General features: G+C 47.7%; 1 protein-coding gene across 1 annotated transcript in view; it reads left to right on the top strand.

Moving 5' to 3' along the window:
* LOC143963515 (NACHT, LRR and PYD domains-containing protein 3-like) overlaps positions 1-14329 on the top strand; it is a 182835-nt gene that overhangs the window by 154454 nt on the left and 14052 nt on the right. The window contains exon 14 of the mRNA XM_077473171.1: positions 7459-7629. Within this exon, the coding sequence (XP_077329297.1) occupies positions 7459-7629 (171 nt within the window). The remainder of the gene's footprint in view (positions 1-7458; positions 7630-14329) is intronic.

Genomic DNA, 14329 nt, shown 5'->3' with positions numbered 1-14329 from the left:
CATGCCACAATAAGTCATTGCTGGAATGTAGGGTGGTGTTTGATGGATGAGAAGCCGATGATGAGGCCTGCTTGAGTTGGGACAATAGGTCTTCCTGGAGCATAAGGAAGTTTCTGGGTGCAAGGATGGTATCTGTTGGTTGAAAGGCTTCGGGTTCACTGAACATCCGAGACAGCGCATCGGGTTTGGTGTTTTTTGACCCGGGCCTATAGTTAATGTGGAATGAAAATCTCGTAAAGAAGAGTGCCCATCTGGCCTGACGCAGTTTCAGCCTCTTAGCAGTCTTCAAGTATTCTAAGTTTTTGTGGTCAGTGTATACCAGAATGGGATGAGCCGCTCCCTCCAGAAGATAGCGCCATTCTTCAGGTGCAGCTTTGATAGCGATTAGCTCCCTGTCCCCGACGTCATAGTTCCTCTCCGCTTCAGACAATTTGCGCGAGAAGAAAGCCACCGGATGCAATAGGGCCTTGGGACCCTGTCTCTGGGAGAGTACTGCCCCCACTGCAATCTCGGATGCGTCCACCTCTAGGATATAGGGTAGCGCAGAATTAGGATTCTTCAAGACAGATGCTGACACAAATTGTTCTTTAAGGGAGGTGAAAGCAGCCTGAGCTTCCGGAGTCCACTGGAACTTGATACCCTGTCTGGTCAATCTTGTGATCGGGGCGATGATAGTAGAGAAACCCTTGATGAACTTGCGATAAAAATTTGCAAACCCCACAAAACGTTGGATTCCTCTCTTATCTGTAGGAGCTGGCCAGTCCAGGATGGCGGAAACTTTCTGTGGGTCCATCTTGATTCCATCCACCGAAATAATCAGCCCCAGAAACTGGATGCTGCGACGTTCAAACTCGCACTTCTCAGGTTTCGCGTACAAGCCGTGTTGACGAAGCCGAGTTAGAACCTTTCTAACGTGTTCCCTGTGAACGGGCAGAGGGGGAGAAGATCAAGATGTCGTCCAAATATACTATGAAAAACAGGTCGAGATAGTCTCTGAAAATATCATTCACAAAATGCTGGAAGATCGCAGGAGCGTTGCATAGCCCAAAGGGCATTACGAGATATTCAAAGTGTCCGAAGCGGGTGCGGAAGGCAGTCTTCCATTCGTCCCCACTTCGGATACGGACCAAATTGTAGGCTCCGCGAAGATCCAGTTTTGTGAAGATAACGGCTGTTCCGAGTCTCTGAAATAATTCGGGCACCAAAGGCAATGAGTACCGGTTCTTGACTGTAACTTTATTTAAGTCCCGATAGTCAACACAAGGGTGCAGGTAATGGTCCTTCTTTTCTACAAAAAAGATTCCTGTTCCTGCTGGGGAGGTAGAAGGGCGTATGAACCCCTTTTTCAGATTGTCATCAATGTAAGTCCTGAGAGTCTCAAGTTCCACTTCCGTTAAGGGGAAAATCCTCCTGAAAGGGTTTTCAGCTCTGGGGAGTATCTCAATCAGACAGTCATAGGGTCTATGGGGGGAAGCGTTTCCGCCCCCTTCTTGCTGAACATGTCCAAGAAACTATGGTAAGCCTCTGGAACACACTGGCGAGTTTCAACATCGATCTCCATACACATTAAGTGGGGCGAGACCTTAATTGCTTCTTGCAGGCAGTGCTGACGGCAATAGGGAGAAGGAAAGTTAATGTTCCCGGTGGACCAGTCAATTTGCGGGTTGTGTGCCCGGAGCCAGGGCATGCCCAGTATAATAGGGAAGAGGGGAGACTCAATAATGTCCAGGCAGAGTAGTTCCTGATGGTTACCAGAAATAGTGGCAGTCAAAGGAAGCGTTTCTTGTCACCGGCCCGGATTTGATAGCCGATCCGTCGGCAAGGTGTACAGTCAATCCCTTCGCCCTGGGCCGTAGGGGGACTCAGAATTTATGGGCAAAAGACAAGTCCATGAACCCACTGCACGCTCCTGAATCAATTATCGTGGTGACTTGAGTATTCCCTCCTGGAAGCTGAAGAGAAACGGGAATAGCCAGGTGAGTGGTATTACTAAGCACAGCAGGTAAAACAGTAGTAGACAAAGAAGAGTGCTTACGGAGTTTGGCGGGACAGGATCTCGCGTAGTGTTCGGACTCCCCACAATATAGACACAGATTGTTGAGCTGCCGGCGTTGTCGTTCTTCGGTAGTGAGAGTAGGTTGAAGTAAGCCCAGTTGCATGGGCTCAGGAGTGTCAGCTGCGGAATGTGCAGAAGGGTTGGGAACACGGGGTAACATCCAGACTGGTCGGGAAGGACCAGCAGTGCGTTCTGCTCTCCGTTCTCTCAGGCGTCTGTCTATCTGGATGGACAGGTTAATAAGGGCTTCAAGCGTTGCTGGGATACCAACCCGAGCCAATTCATCCTTTAAGGGTTCAGAGAGTCCCATGCGAAACTGATAACGTAGAGCGGCATCGTTCCAGGTAGTATCAGAACTCCAGCGCCGGAATTCGGACGCATAATCCTCTGCCGCTCTACGGCCTTGCTGAAGTGAATATAACGCTGCTTCCGCAGTAGCTGCTTGTTGTGGATCCTCATAGAGCAAACCCATCGCTTGGAAGAAGGTACTCAGGTTGTTAAGGCATGTGTCCTTTTGCTCCAAGAGGCGGTGGCCCATGCCTGGGGCTCACCCAGTAGGAGAGAGATGACAAAACCCACCTTAGTGGATTCAAGGGAAAAAGTTCTGGGTTGGAGTGCAAAAAATAGTTCACAGGCATTGCAGAAAGCCCTATACTTGCTGCGATTTGCCGAAAACCTCTCCGGAGTTGGGACCTTAGGCTCAGGAGGCATCATAACCACTGATGGTGCAGAAGAAGTTCCCGGCACGGTAGGGCCTGTGGTAGATAAGACCTGGACACGCTCTTCCAACCGGGAATAGCCCTCTTGTAGGGATTTAACGGCCTGGGTAAGTCCAGCAAGATGACGGCATAAATCATCCATAGCAGAATCTCCCTGCGTGGGCTCAGACATGGCTGCCCGATACTGTCACCTACCTTAAGGCAGAGCCCGGAATGCAGGGAGCGGCCTCTCGTAGACCTCTGACTCGGGAGGCCCTGGTAGAGATGACAGGGGCTCGGGAGCACAGAGGAGCACAAGTGCCTGACTGGATGGTCGGTGTAGGAAGCAGAAGACCGTTGATAATGGGAGGTGTCCTGTAGTCCAGCAGCGGAGTGCAGGTGATGGCAAGGTACAGCGGACAGCGGGAGGAGTCCTGTAGTCCGACAGCAGAGTGATTTCACTCCTCACTACCTATCATAGTTTCGGAGGCCTTGAAATTTCAAAATAGCACAAAAACCCCCAAATGACCCTGTTTTGGAAAGTAGACACCAAAAAGGAACATTTAAATTTTTTTTCCATTTTCAAAACTTTGTGACAAAAAGCGAAATCTGCAAAATACTCAACATACCTCTCAACTATCCGAAACTGTGATGGGTAGCAAGGAGGGAAATCTAAAATTTACACCCTTAGAAATCCCAAAGGCGGTGATTGGTTTTCGTGGTCCTGTGCCCAGCTAGACTTTCAAAAAGTCTCATGTGATATCCCCGTACTCAGGAGAAGCAGCAGAATGTATTTTGGGGTGTAATTCCACATATAACCATGCCATGTGTGAGCAATATATCATTTCAATTACAGATTTGTTTTATCATTTTTCAATCACTTGTGACAAAAAAAAAAAAATGAAATATTCAATGAGCTCAACATGCCTCTCAGCAAATTTCTTTCCAAAATGGGTTTCATTAGGGGGTTTGTACTGCCCTGCCATTTTAGAACCTCAAGAAATGAGATAGGCAGTCATAAAATAAAAGCTGCGTAAATTCCAGTAAATGTACCCTAGTTTGTAGATACTATAATTTTTGTGCAAACCAATAAATATACACTTATTAATTTATTTATTTTTTTACCTGAGACGTATGGCTGAATACATCTTGGCCTAAATGTATGACTAAAATTTAGTTTATTGGATTTTTTAAAAAAACTTAAAGTAGAAAAGGCACACAACAAAAAACAAAATTGCCCATGGGACTTTTAAAGAGCACACTTCAGGTAAAATGCATAAAATATTTATTTAACACACATTTAAAAACAGCATGTAATACAGAAAATAGAAAATATATTAGATATCAACATATTGGTAAATTTTACATTCATGTAATAAACCTTTCATGAGACCTGGATATGTCATAAAGATGACTGTCAGTAGTCTGGAATAGCTTTGCTAGTTCTCAGTGCATTTCGTGAGAGGAGTCTCGCTCCTTCGGGAGAAGCACAGATAGATGCAATTGATGAATAACTCCTGGCCTACTGGCATGGAATAGATGACTCTTTGTGAAGTAGTTGAAAGATAGATCTATATAGGTGGGTATGCTATCCTAAATTTATAAAATAAACTTTAAAATAGAACGTCCATAAAAGTAGATGGATAAATGCATAAAATGCCAACCATGCCACCAAGCTTCCCCCGGGAGCTGTGTGAGGGCGGGGAGAGAGAAACCAGTGGGAAGTCGTAAGAAACTGGAACTTGGGCGAAGGATGTAAATCCCACAAAGAAAGCACCCACACCCTGAGAGAGAAACAAACATGGCAACTGGTGTCCGGTAACTTGCTTACAGTGCAGCCTGCCAAGCTACCGGCCACCAGTTGCTAACTTTGTTTCCCTCTCAAGGTGTGGGTATTTTCTTTGTGGGATTTACATCCTTCGCCCAGGTTCTGGTTTATGGCAAATTTTGTTTGGGTACAGCATTGCATGACCGTGCAATTACCGGTTAAAACAGCGCAGTGCTGTTGCGTTTGGAGGTAGAAGGGACCAAACACCTTATTACCAGTAACTGAAGCAAGAACCTGAGCAACATTCTCACCGAATGGGCACAGTGGAGAATCGGGGAAACTTCAGGCGGTGATCAAGTCAGGGACAAAACAGTGGAGGAATCACTTGCAGAGCAGCCTTGTGAGTCAAGCCAGGCACCAAGCAGGCCAGAGGGATGAAGCTTGAGAAATATCTGTATTGCCAAGCTAGGGATGCAGCAGGGAATCGTGGGTGACGCTTGAGGGAGATACCACCGCAGATATTGGAGGAGCTCAAGGGATTCAGAGTCAGTAAATCAGAGGGTCTAGTGAGAGACCAGGAGCTCAGTGTTAAAGAACTACAAGAGGCAGTTGTAGTTAAGCTGAAGCAATGTTTACGTTTGAGTTAGGAACTGTTAACCACTTGCCGCCCGCCCTATTACAAATTGACGGCGGCAAAGTGGTTTCATTATCCTAACCTCACGTCATATGACGTGATTAGGATAATGAGCCGCTGCGCGCCCCCGGGGGCGCGCATCGCGGCGATCGTTGTTGCGGGGTGTCAGTCTGACACCCGGCAACTACGATCTCGGTAAAGAGTCTCCGACGGAGACTCTTTACCATGTGATCAGCCGTGTCCAATCACGGCTGATCACAGTGTAAATGGGAAGAGCCGGTGATCGGCTTTCCCTCACTCGCGTCTGTCAGACGCGAGTAGAGGAGAGCCGATCGGCTGCTCCTCTGACAGGGGGGGGTCTGTGCTGATCGATTATCAGCACAGCCCCCCCGAGGATGCCCACACTGGACCACCAGGGACACCACTAGACCACCAGGGAAAAGGTAATAAAAATCCATAATCCTCCCTAGACCACCAGGGTGCCAGTCAGCACAATGGGTGCCAATCAGTGCCCATAATGGATGCCAATCAGTGGCCACAATGGGCATCACTGATTGGCATGCATTATTGTTTGGCACTGATTGGCATCCATTACTATAACACCGATGCCGCCTATGAGTGCCCACCTGTGCCGCCTATGAGTGCCCACCTGTGCCGCCTATGAGTGCCCACCTGTGCCGCCTGAGTGCCCACCTGTGCCGCCTATGAGTGCCCACCTGTGCCGCCTATGAGTGCCCACCTGTGCCGCCTATCCATGCCCACCTGTGCCGCCTATCTATGCCCACCTGTGCCGCCTATCTATGCCCACCTGTGCCGCCTATCCATGCCCACCTGTGCCGCCTATCCATGCCCATCCGTGCCGCCCATCCGTGCCAGCTATCAGTGCCAATTTGTGCCACCTATCAGTGCCCGTCCGTGTCGCCCATCCGTGTCGCCCATCCGTGTCGCTCATCCGTGTCGCTCATCAGTGCCACTTCATTGGTGCCACATTGGTGCCCATCAGTGCCACCTTATCAGTGCCCATCAGTGTAGCCCCATCAGTGCCCATCAGTGAAGGAGAAAACGTACTTATTTACAAAGTTTTGAAACTGAAACAAAAAAAAACATTTTTTTTTCCAAAATTTTCGGTATCTTTTTATTTGTAGCGCAAAAAATAAAAACCGTAGAGGTGATCAAATACCACCAAAAGAAAGCTCTATTTGTGGGAAAAAAATGATAAAAATTTCATTTGGGTACAGTGTAGCATGACCGCGCAATTGTCATTCAAAGTGCGACAGCGCTGAAGGCTCAAAATTGGTCTGGGCAGGAAGGTGTTTAAGTGCCCTGTATTGAAGTGGTTAAATTGTCCTGTTGTCATAGGAGACAGCACTCCTGCATTTGCAGATGTGAAACCTTGCTGGGGCTTTTCCCTACACAGCTGTCCTCCTATTAAAGCCTTGGAGTCTGCCAATTGAATCTGCAACAATTTAAGGGTGTCCTGGCCCTAACCCTCTTTCCCCCAAAAATACAAAAAGGACTGTTAAGAGAAATAAAACCTCTTTTACATTCAAGAAGTGTCCGATGCCCAATAATTTTGTCCACCTTGCACCGACTATGCCTCCCAACCCACCAGATACAGAGGGATGTCAGCTATCTTTGGCTTGGAAAGTTCTCATTAGTCTGGACAAGCCCAGAGACCTTGCTACGTCTGATTGCTGGAGACACTAAAGAATTGGGGATAGAAGTGTCCCCCATGTGAATGTAGAATCCCATTGTATATGTGGAATATCCACCAATATAGTACTTGTATCTCTTATATATCTCAGAAGTCTCAGCACTAAAGGCTGTCAATGTATTTCCACCCCTCCCCCTCTACATTCTCTATAAGGTATCCTATTGCTGCCACAACGGTATGACCTTCAATGGGAACTCCTGATTGGTGGACTTTAGGAAGGTGATGGAATATTGGGGTCACTGGGGTATCCACCATCAGAAATTCTGCTGTTTTATTTCATAAACCCCCCAGATCCTTTCCTTTATCTATCAATTTCAGAAGCCCCTGTATGAGACACTGTGTGAGGTCCTGCTTAATCACCGGGTACATAAGGGGGTGACTGAGCCCCACTTTATACTGTGTAGACATAAGTACTACAACAGCTTCACCTTTATCAGCTTCCCTAATAACAAGATCTTTCCTCTGTATAACATTCTGTATATCCTGATATTCCGCTCTACTGATGTTATGTTACTTTTCACTAAATGGGAATAATTCCTCATATTCATTTTATAATATAATATCATGTGTCTGGATTTGTCTCTGCAGGTTGCATAAATGTGGTGTGACTTCCTCCTGGTGGGATGATCTCCGATCCATTCTTATCAATAATCGATCCCTCACCACACTGTGTTTATCACAGAATAATCTGGAAGACTCTGGAATAAAACTTCTATGCGATGGGCTCAGAGATCCTGGCTGTACTCTGCAGGAGCTGTGGTGAGAATTATCCCAAAAATGATATAATATTCTGCAGGATTCTGGTATAAATCTTTTATGTGAGGGATCCAGACATGTCACCTAGATGGAAGTTATACAAAGACAGACTTCTGATTGGCCGGTTACACTGGGAATTCCCATCATAGTCTTTCAGGTCACTGGCTGTTATTGGCTTTCATCCCCTCCCCCCTCCACTGACTCTCTTCATTCAGTGACCAATCATAGACATGGTCCTCAATTAGAATCTGGAAGGACAGAGCGAGTCTCTAGACCAGAAGTGACCCCTAGATGCCAATAAAATCACCCCATCCTTGTAGATATAAAATTGTCACCTCACTGAGCCTCTAGAGAAGTCCTAGTCATTTCATCTACAAGCCCAGCAGGGGACGAGGCTGATACAGGGAGAAGACCCCAAACTGTCTGCCAGACATTGATTTATATCAGAGATCAGAGGAATCTATTTTATCGTATTCCTCCTGATTGTAGACATGTTGGGGTACATGTACATATAACATTGTATGTGTAGTGAGGATATAATCCAGGAGAAACCCCCAGAATGGTTCTATGGAGTCTGATCACACCAGACAAGCACTGATTGGTCTTGTTTGGATCAGACTGACATGCTGGTTTGGAAATCCAATCTTCATCCATCAGAACCATTCATGGTCCATTTAGCTCTGGTTCCTTCAGAACACAGGACCGGCTTGTGGACTGGGCAGGGAACACCCTCCAGGGTTGATTGGCTGATGGCTAAACTCCACCCACATCCATAAATTGAGGATCCTGAGATATGGACGGGGTGAGTCCCATGGTGCCGGTCTAACCGGTGAATAGCGGATGTTCCTGACATGTTCCTGTCACAGGATAATCCTCAGAAAAAGTTTATTTCTGTTTTATTCTCACAGCCAGACTGTGTCTGTCCTTTTGTCTTTGTTGTATTTTCTCTCATTCTTTATCTTTCTACATATTTTATACACTAAATAACAAACTAGTGTAGCTCTGCTCTATATTACACAGACAGACCACCTACCTGCAGACAGAGGTAAGTGTTACCACAACCCCAGTGTTACTATACGGCTGTGTAACTATGTAACAAACCACCTAATCACCTGATCCTGATACTTCCAAATAATAATTACACAACAAAAATGATAATACAATGCAAATACTACATGGAATATATGTCTGCTACTGAAACGAGAGGGAAAATTGGGGGCAGATGGGGCAATTGGGACTTTATAGAAAACACACCACTAGGTCAGATATGTCTGCTACTACCACAACCTCAGTGCTGTAACAATGTGTTGCAGCCTAATGAATTGGTAACAATACACATTATGCAGAAAACTAACAACTTTATACAGGTAATTGATACCAAAGCACCAGTGCTGTGACTGGCTAGTAGAACCCCAAACCCAGTGCTGTAAATACATGTTGCAAACGAATACATTTCTACTTTGAATACATAACTATTTTTCAGGTAATTTATGCCAAAACACCAGTGCTGCAAATGTAGTACTTATTGCGGTGCATATAAATTGGTATTAATACTCTCTCTGCAGAAACTAACCATTTTATACAGGTAATTGATATCAAAGCACCAGTGCTGCATCTGGCTGCTAATACCACAACCCCAGTACTGTGATTGGCTGGTAATACCACAACTCAGTGCTGTGACTGACTGGTAATACCACAACTCAGTGCTGTGACTGACTGGTAATACCACAACTCAGTGCTGTGACTGACTGGTAATACCACAACTCAGTGCTGTGACTGACTGGTAATACCACAACCCCAGTGCTGTGAATACATATTACAAACTAACATATTACTAATAGAAATTATGAATGTAATAAAACAACAACTAGTTACAAGTAATTGATGCCATAACTCCAGTGCTGTAAAATGAATGTATCTAGTTGGATATATAAGAGGAAAGTCCATATATCTGTGATCAATCTTCCTCAATGATGGCGCCCCCTCCATTGTGTCACTACAAAATGAAGTGTGTTCAGAGTCCTCCACCTCCGTGCTGATGAAATGCCCCCTCAGGTATTGGCCCCATTAGGCATGAGCTCGATGATCGACTCAAACACCGGCTGTTCGCCCATTCGGCAAATTCCGAACGTTATGGGCCACTCGTGCCAAATTCGTGTGGCGCTCATGGCCCACAATCCACTGTGTCCTGCCTGTGGCCATTTATGGCTCAGGGGGGTTTAGGACACACCCCACACTATATAAGGCCACCAGCGCGGCGGCCTTGTGTAGTGTGTTCCGGCGTGCAGGAAGAGAAGGATAGGCAGGGACAGTGTGTTTTTTTTCTTGTGCATCTGCAGGAGTTAAAGTGGGTGTTGTGTGCCTCCAGCACAGTATACACCTGAAGATACCCCTTATTGCTGGTGTTCTGTAATACAGGCATCTGCAGCAATTAAATTGGGTGTTGTGTGCCTCCAGCACAATATACATCTGAAACTACCCTTTATTACTGGTGTTCTGTAATACAGGCATCTGCAGCATTTACAGTGGGTGTTGTGTGCCTCCTGCACAGTATACACTACCCAATTGCTGGTTTTCCCATCTCCTTGCAGGCCATTACTATGTCTGGAAGGCCAACAAGGAGAGGCAGACAGTCACGAGCCAATAAAAGAGGGCAAGCAGGCTCTGTGTCTAGAGAAACCAGTGCTGGTCGTGGACACAGTGCATCGTCATCAGCACGTGGCCATGTGATACGCTTGTCCTTATTTTTGGCAGCTGGACGTGTTGAGCAGCATAATGCCGAAGACTTGGTAGAGTGGATGACCAAGCCCTCCTCATCCTCCTCATCCTCTCTCACCCAGGCTCAGGGTACTAGCAAAGCAGCTGCCAACGCGTCCTCTTCCCATCATCAGTCACTCCTTCACTAGACCCACCATGTCCTCCTGAGGTGTCCCCCGAACTGTTTGAGCACAGCATTGGGTACATGCTCCAGAAGGATGCCCAGCATTTTGAATGCTCTGATGATGATACCCAGCTAGAGGAAGGCAGTAGCGTGAGTGCAGAGAGAGGGGATGCTCAAGAAGGACAGCAATCTGGCAGTCATGTTCCACCAGCTGCAGAATACTGCCAGGTTTGCTCCACTGATGAAGAGAGAGGGAATGATGAGGTCACTGACTCCACATGGGTGCCTGATAGGAGAGAGGAGGAGGAAACATAACTCCAATGAGGCAGGATGCCCTCCAGGGGCCAGCTTAGGGGCAGCCCACTGACTGAATCACACCGCAGAGCTTGGCCTGTGCAGGGCGCTGCCTCTGCGCTTTATTCCAAAAGTTATTTGGAGTGGGCCTTTTTTGAGACGAGTGCATCAGATCGCACCGCTGCTATTTACAACATATCTCTCAAGCGTCTCGCGTGGCCAAAACATCAGCCGCTTGGGCACCACATGCTTGACCAGACATATGTTGACCTGCCATGCAGCTCGTTGGCAAGCGTACCTTAAAGACCCACACCAAAGAACAAAGCGGACCTCTCCTTGCCCCTCATCAGCTGGGATCTCCAACCCCACTAGACCTTCAGTCCTCTCTGAAACCTGCACTGAGAGGAATGAAGGTGTAGAATTAGGTGTGTCACAGCTAAGTACTTGCGAGCACTCTGCTAGCAGTACACCGATGTCCGATTATACCAGGCAAATTTCCCTGCCCCAGCTGCTGGACAGTCCAAAGAAGTTCACTCCCAGCCATCCACGTGCCCAGAGGTTGAATGCTAGCTTGGCTAAATTGCTAGCACTTCAACTGCTGCCTTCTCAGTTGGTAGACTCGGCCCCCTTCCGTGAGTTTGTGCAATGTGTGGTTCATCAGTGGCAGGTTCCCAAGTGCCACTTTTTCTCACCGAGGGCAATTCTGGCTCTCTACCGGCATCTGGAAGGCAATGTCCATGCCTCGCTGGCCAGGGCGGTCAGCGGTAAAGTGCATATTACCGCTGACTTATGGTCCAGCAGGCATGGACAGGTACATTACCTATCTTTCACGGCCCATTGGGTCACTCTTCTGGCAGCTGGGAAGGATGCAGGACAAGGTGCAGTAGTGTTGGAGGTTGTTCCGCCACCATGCCTCCAAAATGCTACTACTGGTTGTGACACACCTCTCTCCTCCACCCCCTCCTCTTCTTCTTCCTCCATGGCCTCTTTCAGTGCTTTGTCCTTGGAACCAGCGGTGCTCCATAGGCGTTCAAGGGGCTACGCAAGTATGCAGGCAAAACAATGCCATGCCATGCTTGCGCTGGTTTGTTTGGGGGACAGGAGCCACACTGGGGCAGATATTTTGTCAGCTCTGCAGGGGCAGGCCGAGAGGTGGTTGACGCCACGCCAGCTTAAGCCAGGAATGGTGCTTTGCGACAATGGCACCAACCTCCTCTCCGCCCTCCGACAGGGCTCACATCCTTAATCTGGTGGTGCAGCGGTACTTGTGCAGGTACCCAGGCTTACAGGATGTCCTGAGGCAAGCCAGGAAAGTCTGTGTGCATTTCCGCTGATCATTTAATGCCAGTGCTCGGCTGGCTGAGCTCCAAAAGGAGTTGAACCTGCCCAAGAACCGCCTCATATGCGACATGCCCACCAGGTGGAACTCAACGTTGGCCATGCTGCAGCAGCTGCACACGCAGCAGAGGGACATCAATGAGTACCTGTGCGACTACGGCATTAGGACAGGGTCAGGGAAGCCTTTTTTTTCACCACGCCAGTGGGGCATGATCCGGGATGCATGCACTGTCCTGTCACCATTTGAGGAGGCCACAAGGATGGTGAGCAGTGACAGTGCATGCATCACTGACACTGTACTTCTTGTCCACCTGTTGGAGCATACGCTGTGTGGAATAATGGACAGGGCACTTGAGGCAGAACAGAGGCAGGAAGAGGAGGACTTCCTTGCTTCTCAAGGCCCCCTTTATCCAGATAGTGATCCTGATGTCCCACCCATCACACAGGATGAGGAGGATGATTGTGTCAGCATGAAGGTGGAGCCTAGCACTCAGCAGCAGTAGTCTTTTAGGGATGATTTACAGTCCCAAGAAACCCGTGGACTTCTACGTGACTGGGAGGAGGTAGCTGCGGATCATGTTGTCGTTAGTGACCCAGAGGACTCCGGACCAAAAGCCTCAGCTAACCTATGCTGCATGGCCTCCCTGATCCTGCAAAGCCTGCGGAAGGATCCTCGTATTCTTCGGATCAAGGAGAGGGACCATTACTGGCTGGCCACACTCCTTGATCCATGGTACAAGGGTAAGGTTGTGGACCTTATCTTGTCGTCGCAGAGAGAGCAGAGGATGAGACATCTCCGGGAGGCCTTGCGGAAAGGTCTGTGCAACACATTGCCAGAGACTGGGAGATTACAAACTCCTGGTTCTGGACAAAGTGTTGCTGAGGCATCGGTCAGAAGGAGCAGTGGAGAAGGTGGCCGTCTGACCGATGCATTCAGACAATTTTTTAGTCTGCAGCCCCAAGGTGTGATCGGTTCCAGCAACCATCGCCAGTGTCTGATTTACATGGTGCAGGAATACCTAGGGGCAAGGTCAGACTTGGACACCTTTCCCACTGAAAATCCTCTGGCTTACTGGGTCTTGAGGATGGATCACTGGCCAGAGCTTGCACTGTATGCAATTGAGCTACTGGCCTGTCCTGTCTTCAGCGTTCTTTTGGAACGCACCTTCAGTGCTGCTGGATGCTTTGTAACCAATCACAGGGTGCGCCTGTCCACCGACTCAGTTGATCGACTGACCTTCATAAAGATGAATCAGTCTTGGATCACCACCAGCTACCAAGCGCCTGAAGCTGATGTAACCGAATATTTTTTTTGAAATGTCACATCCCTTCAAGACTGCCTATGCTGATGCTGAGTAAGGATGAGCCAAACACCCCCCTGCTCGGTTTGCACCAGAACCTGCGAACAGAGCTAAACTTTGTGTGAACTTTAGAACCCTATTAAAGTCTATGGGACTCGAACGTTCAAAATATAAAGTGCTAATTTTAAAGGCTAATATGTAAGTTACTGTCCTAAAAAGTGTTTGGGGACCTGGGTCCTGCCCCAGGGGACATGGATCAATGCAAAAAAAGTTTTAAAAACGGCCGTACCTGGGGGGGTGTCTATAGTATGCCTGTGAAGGGGCGCATGTTTCCCGTGCTTAGAACTGTCCCTGCACTCGCGGCTATAATGAATTGTTGGCTCCCGTAATACAGAAAGCACTCAATGAGTGTTCTCTGTATTACAGAAGCTGACAATTCATTCATTAATAAAAAATTAAAAAATGAAAAAAAATAAAAAAGCGTTGGGTTCCCCAAATTCAATTACCAGGCCCTTCAGGTCTGGAATGGATATTAAGGGGAACCCCATGTCAATTTTTTTTTTTTAATTGACGTGGGGTTCCCCCTAAAAATCCATAACAGACCCTTTATCTGAGCATGCAACCTGGCAGGCCGCAGGAAAAGAGGGGGGGACGAGAGAGCACCCCCCCTCCTGAACCTTACCAGGCCACATGCCCTCAACATTGGGAGGATGCTTTGGGGGTCTGTGACTCTGGGGGGCTTATCAGAATCTTGAAGCCCCCTTTAACAAGGGGACCCCCAGATCCCAGCCCCCCCCCGTTTGAAATGGTAAGGGGGTACAAAAGTATCCCTACCATTTCACAAAGAATGTGTAAAAAAATAGTTAAATAAGACAAACACATTTTTGAA

This window comes from Lithobates pipiens, unplaced genomic scaffold, assembly GCF_037356315.1.
Source record: "Lithobates pipiens isolate NorthernLeopardFrog02 unplaced genomic scaffold, aLitPip1_a1.2 Scaffold_8, whole genome shotgun sequence".
NCBI lineage: Eukaryota > Metazoa > Chordata > Amphibia > Anura > Ranidae > Lithobates > Lithobates pipiens.
The sequence above is the reverse complement of the archived record's forward strand: the minus strand, read 5'-3'. Positions and strand labels throughout refer to the sequence as shown.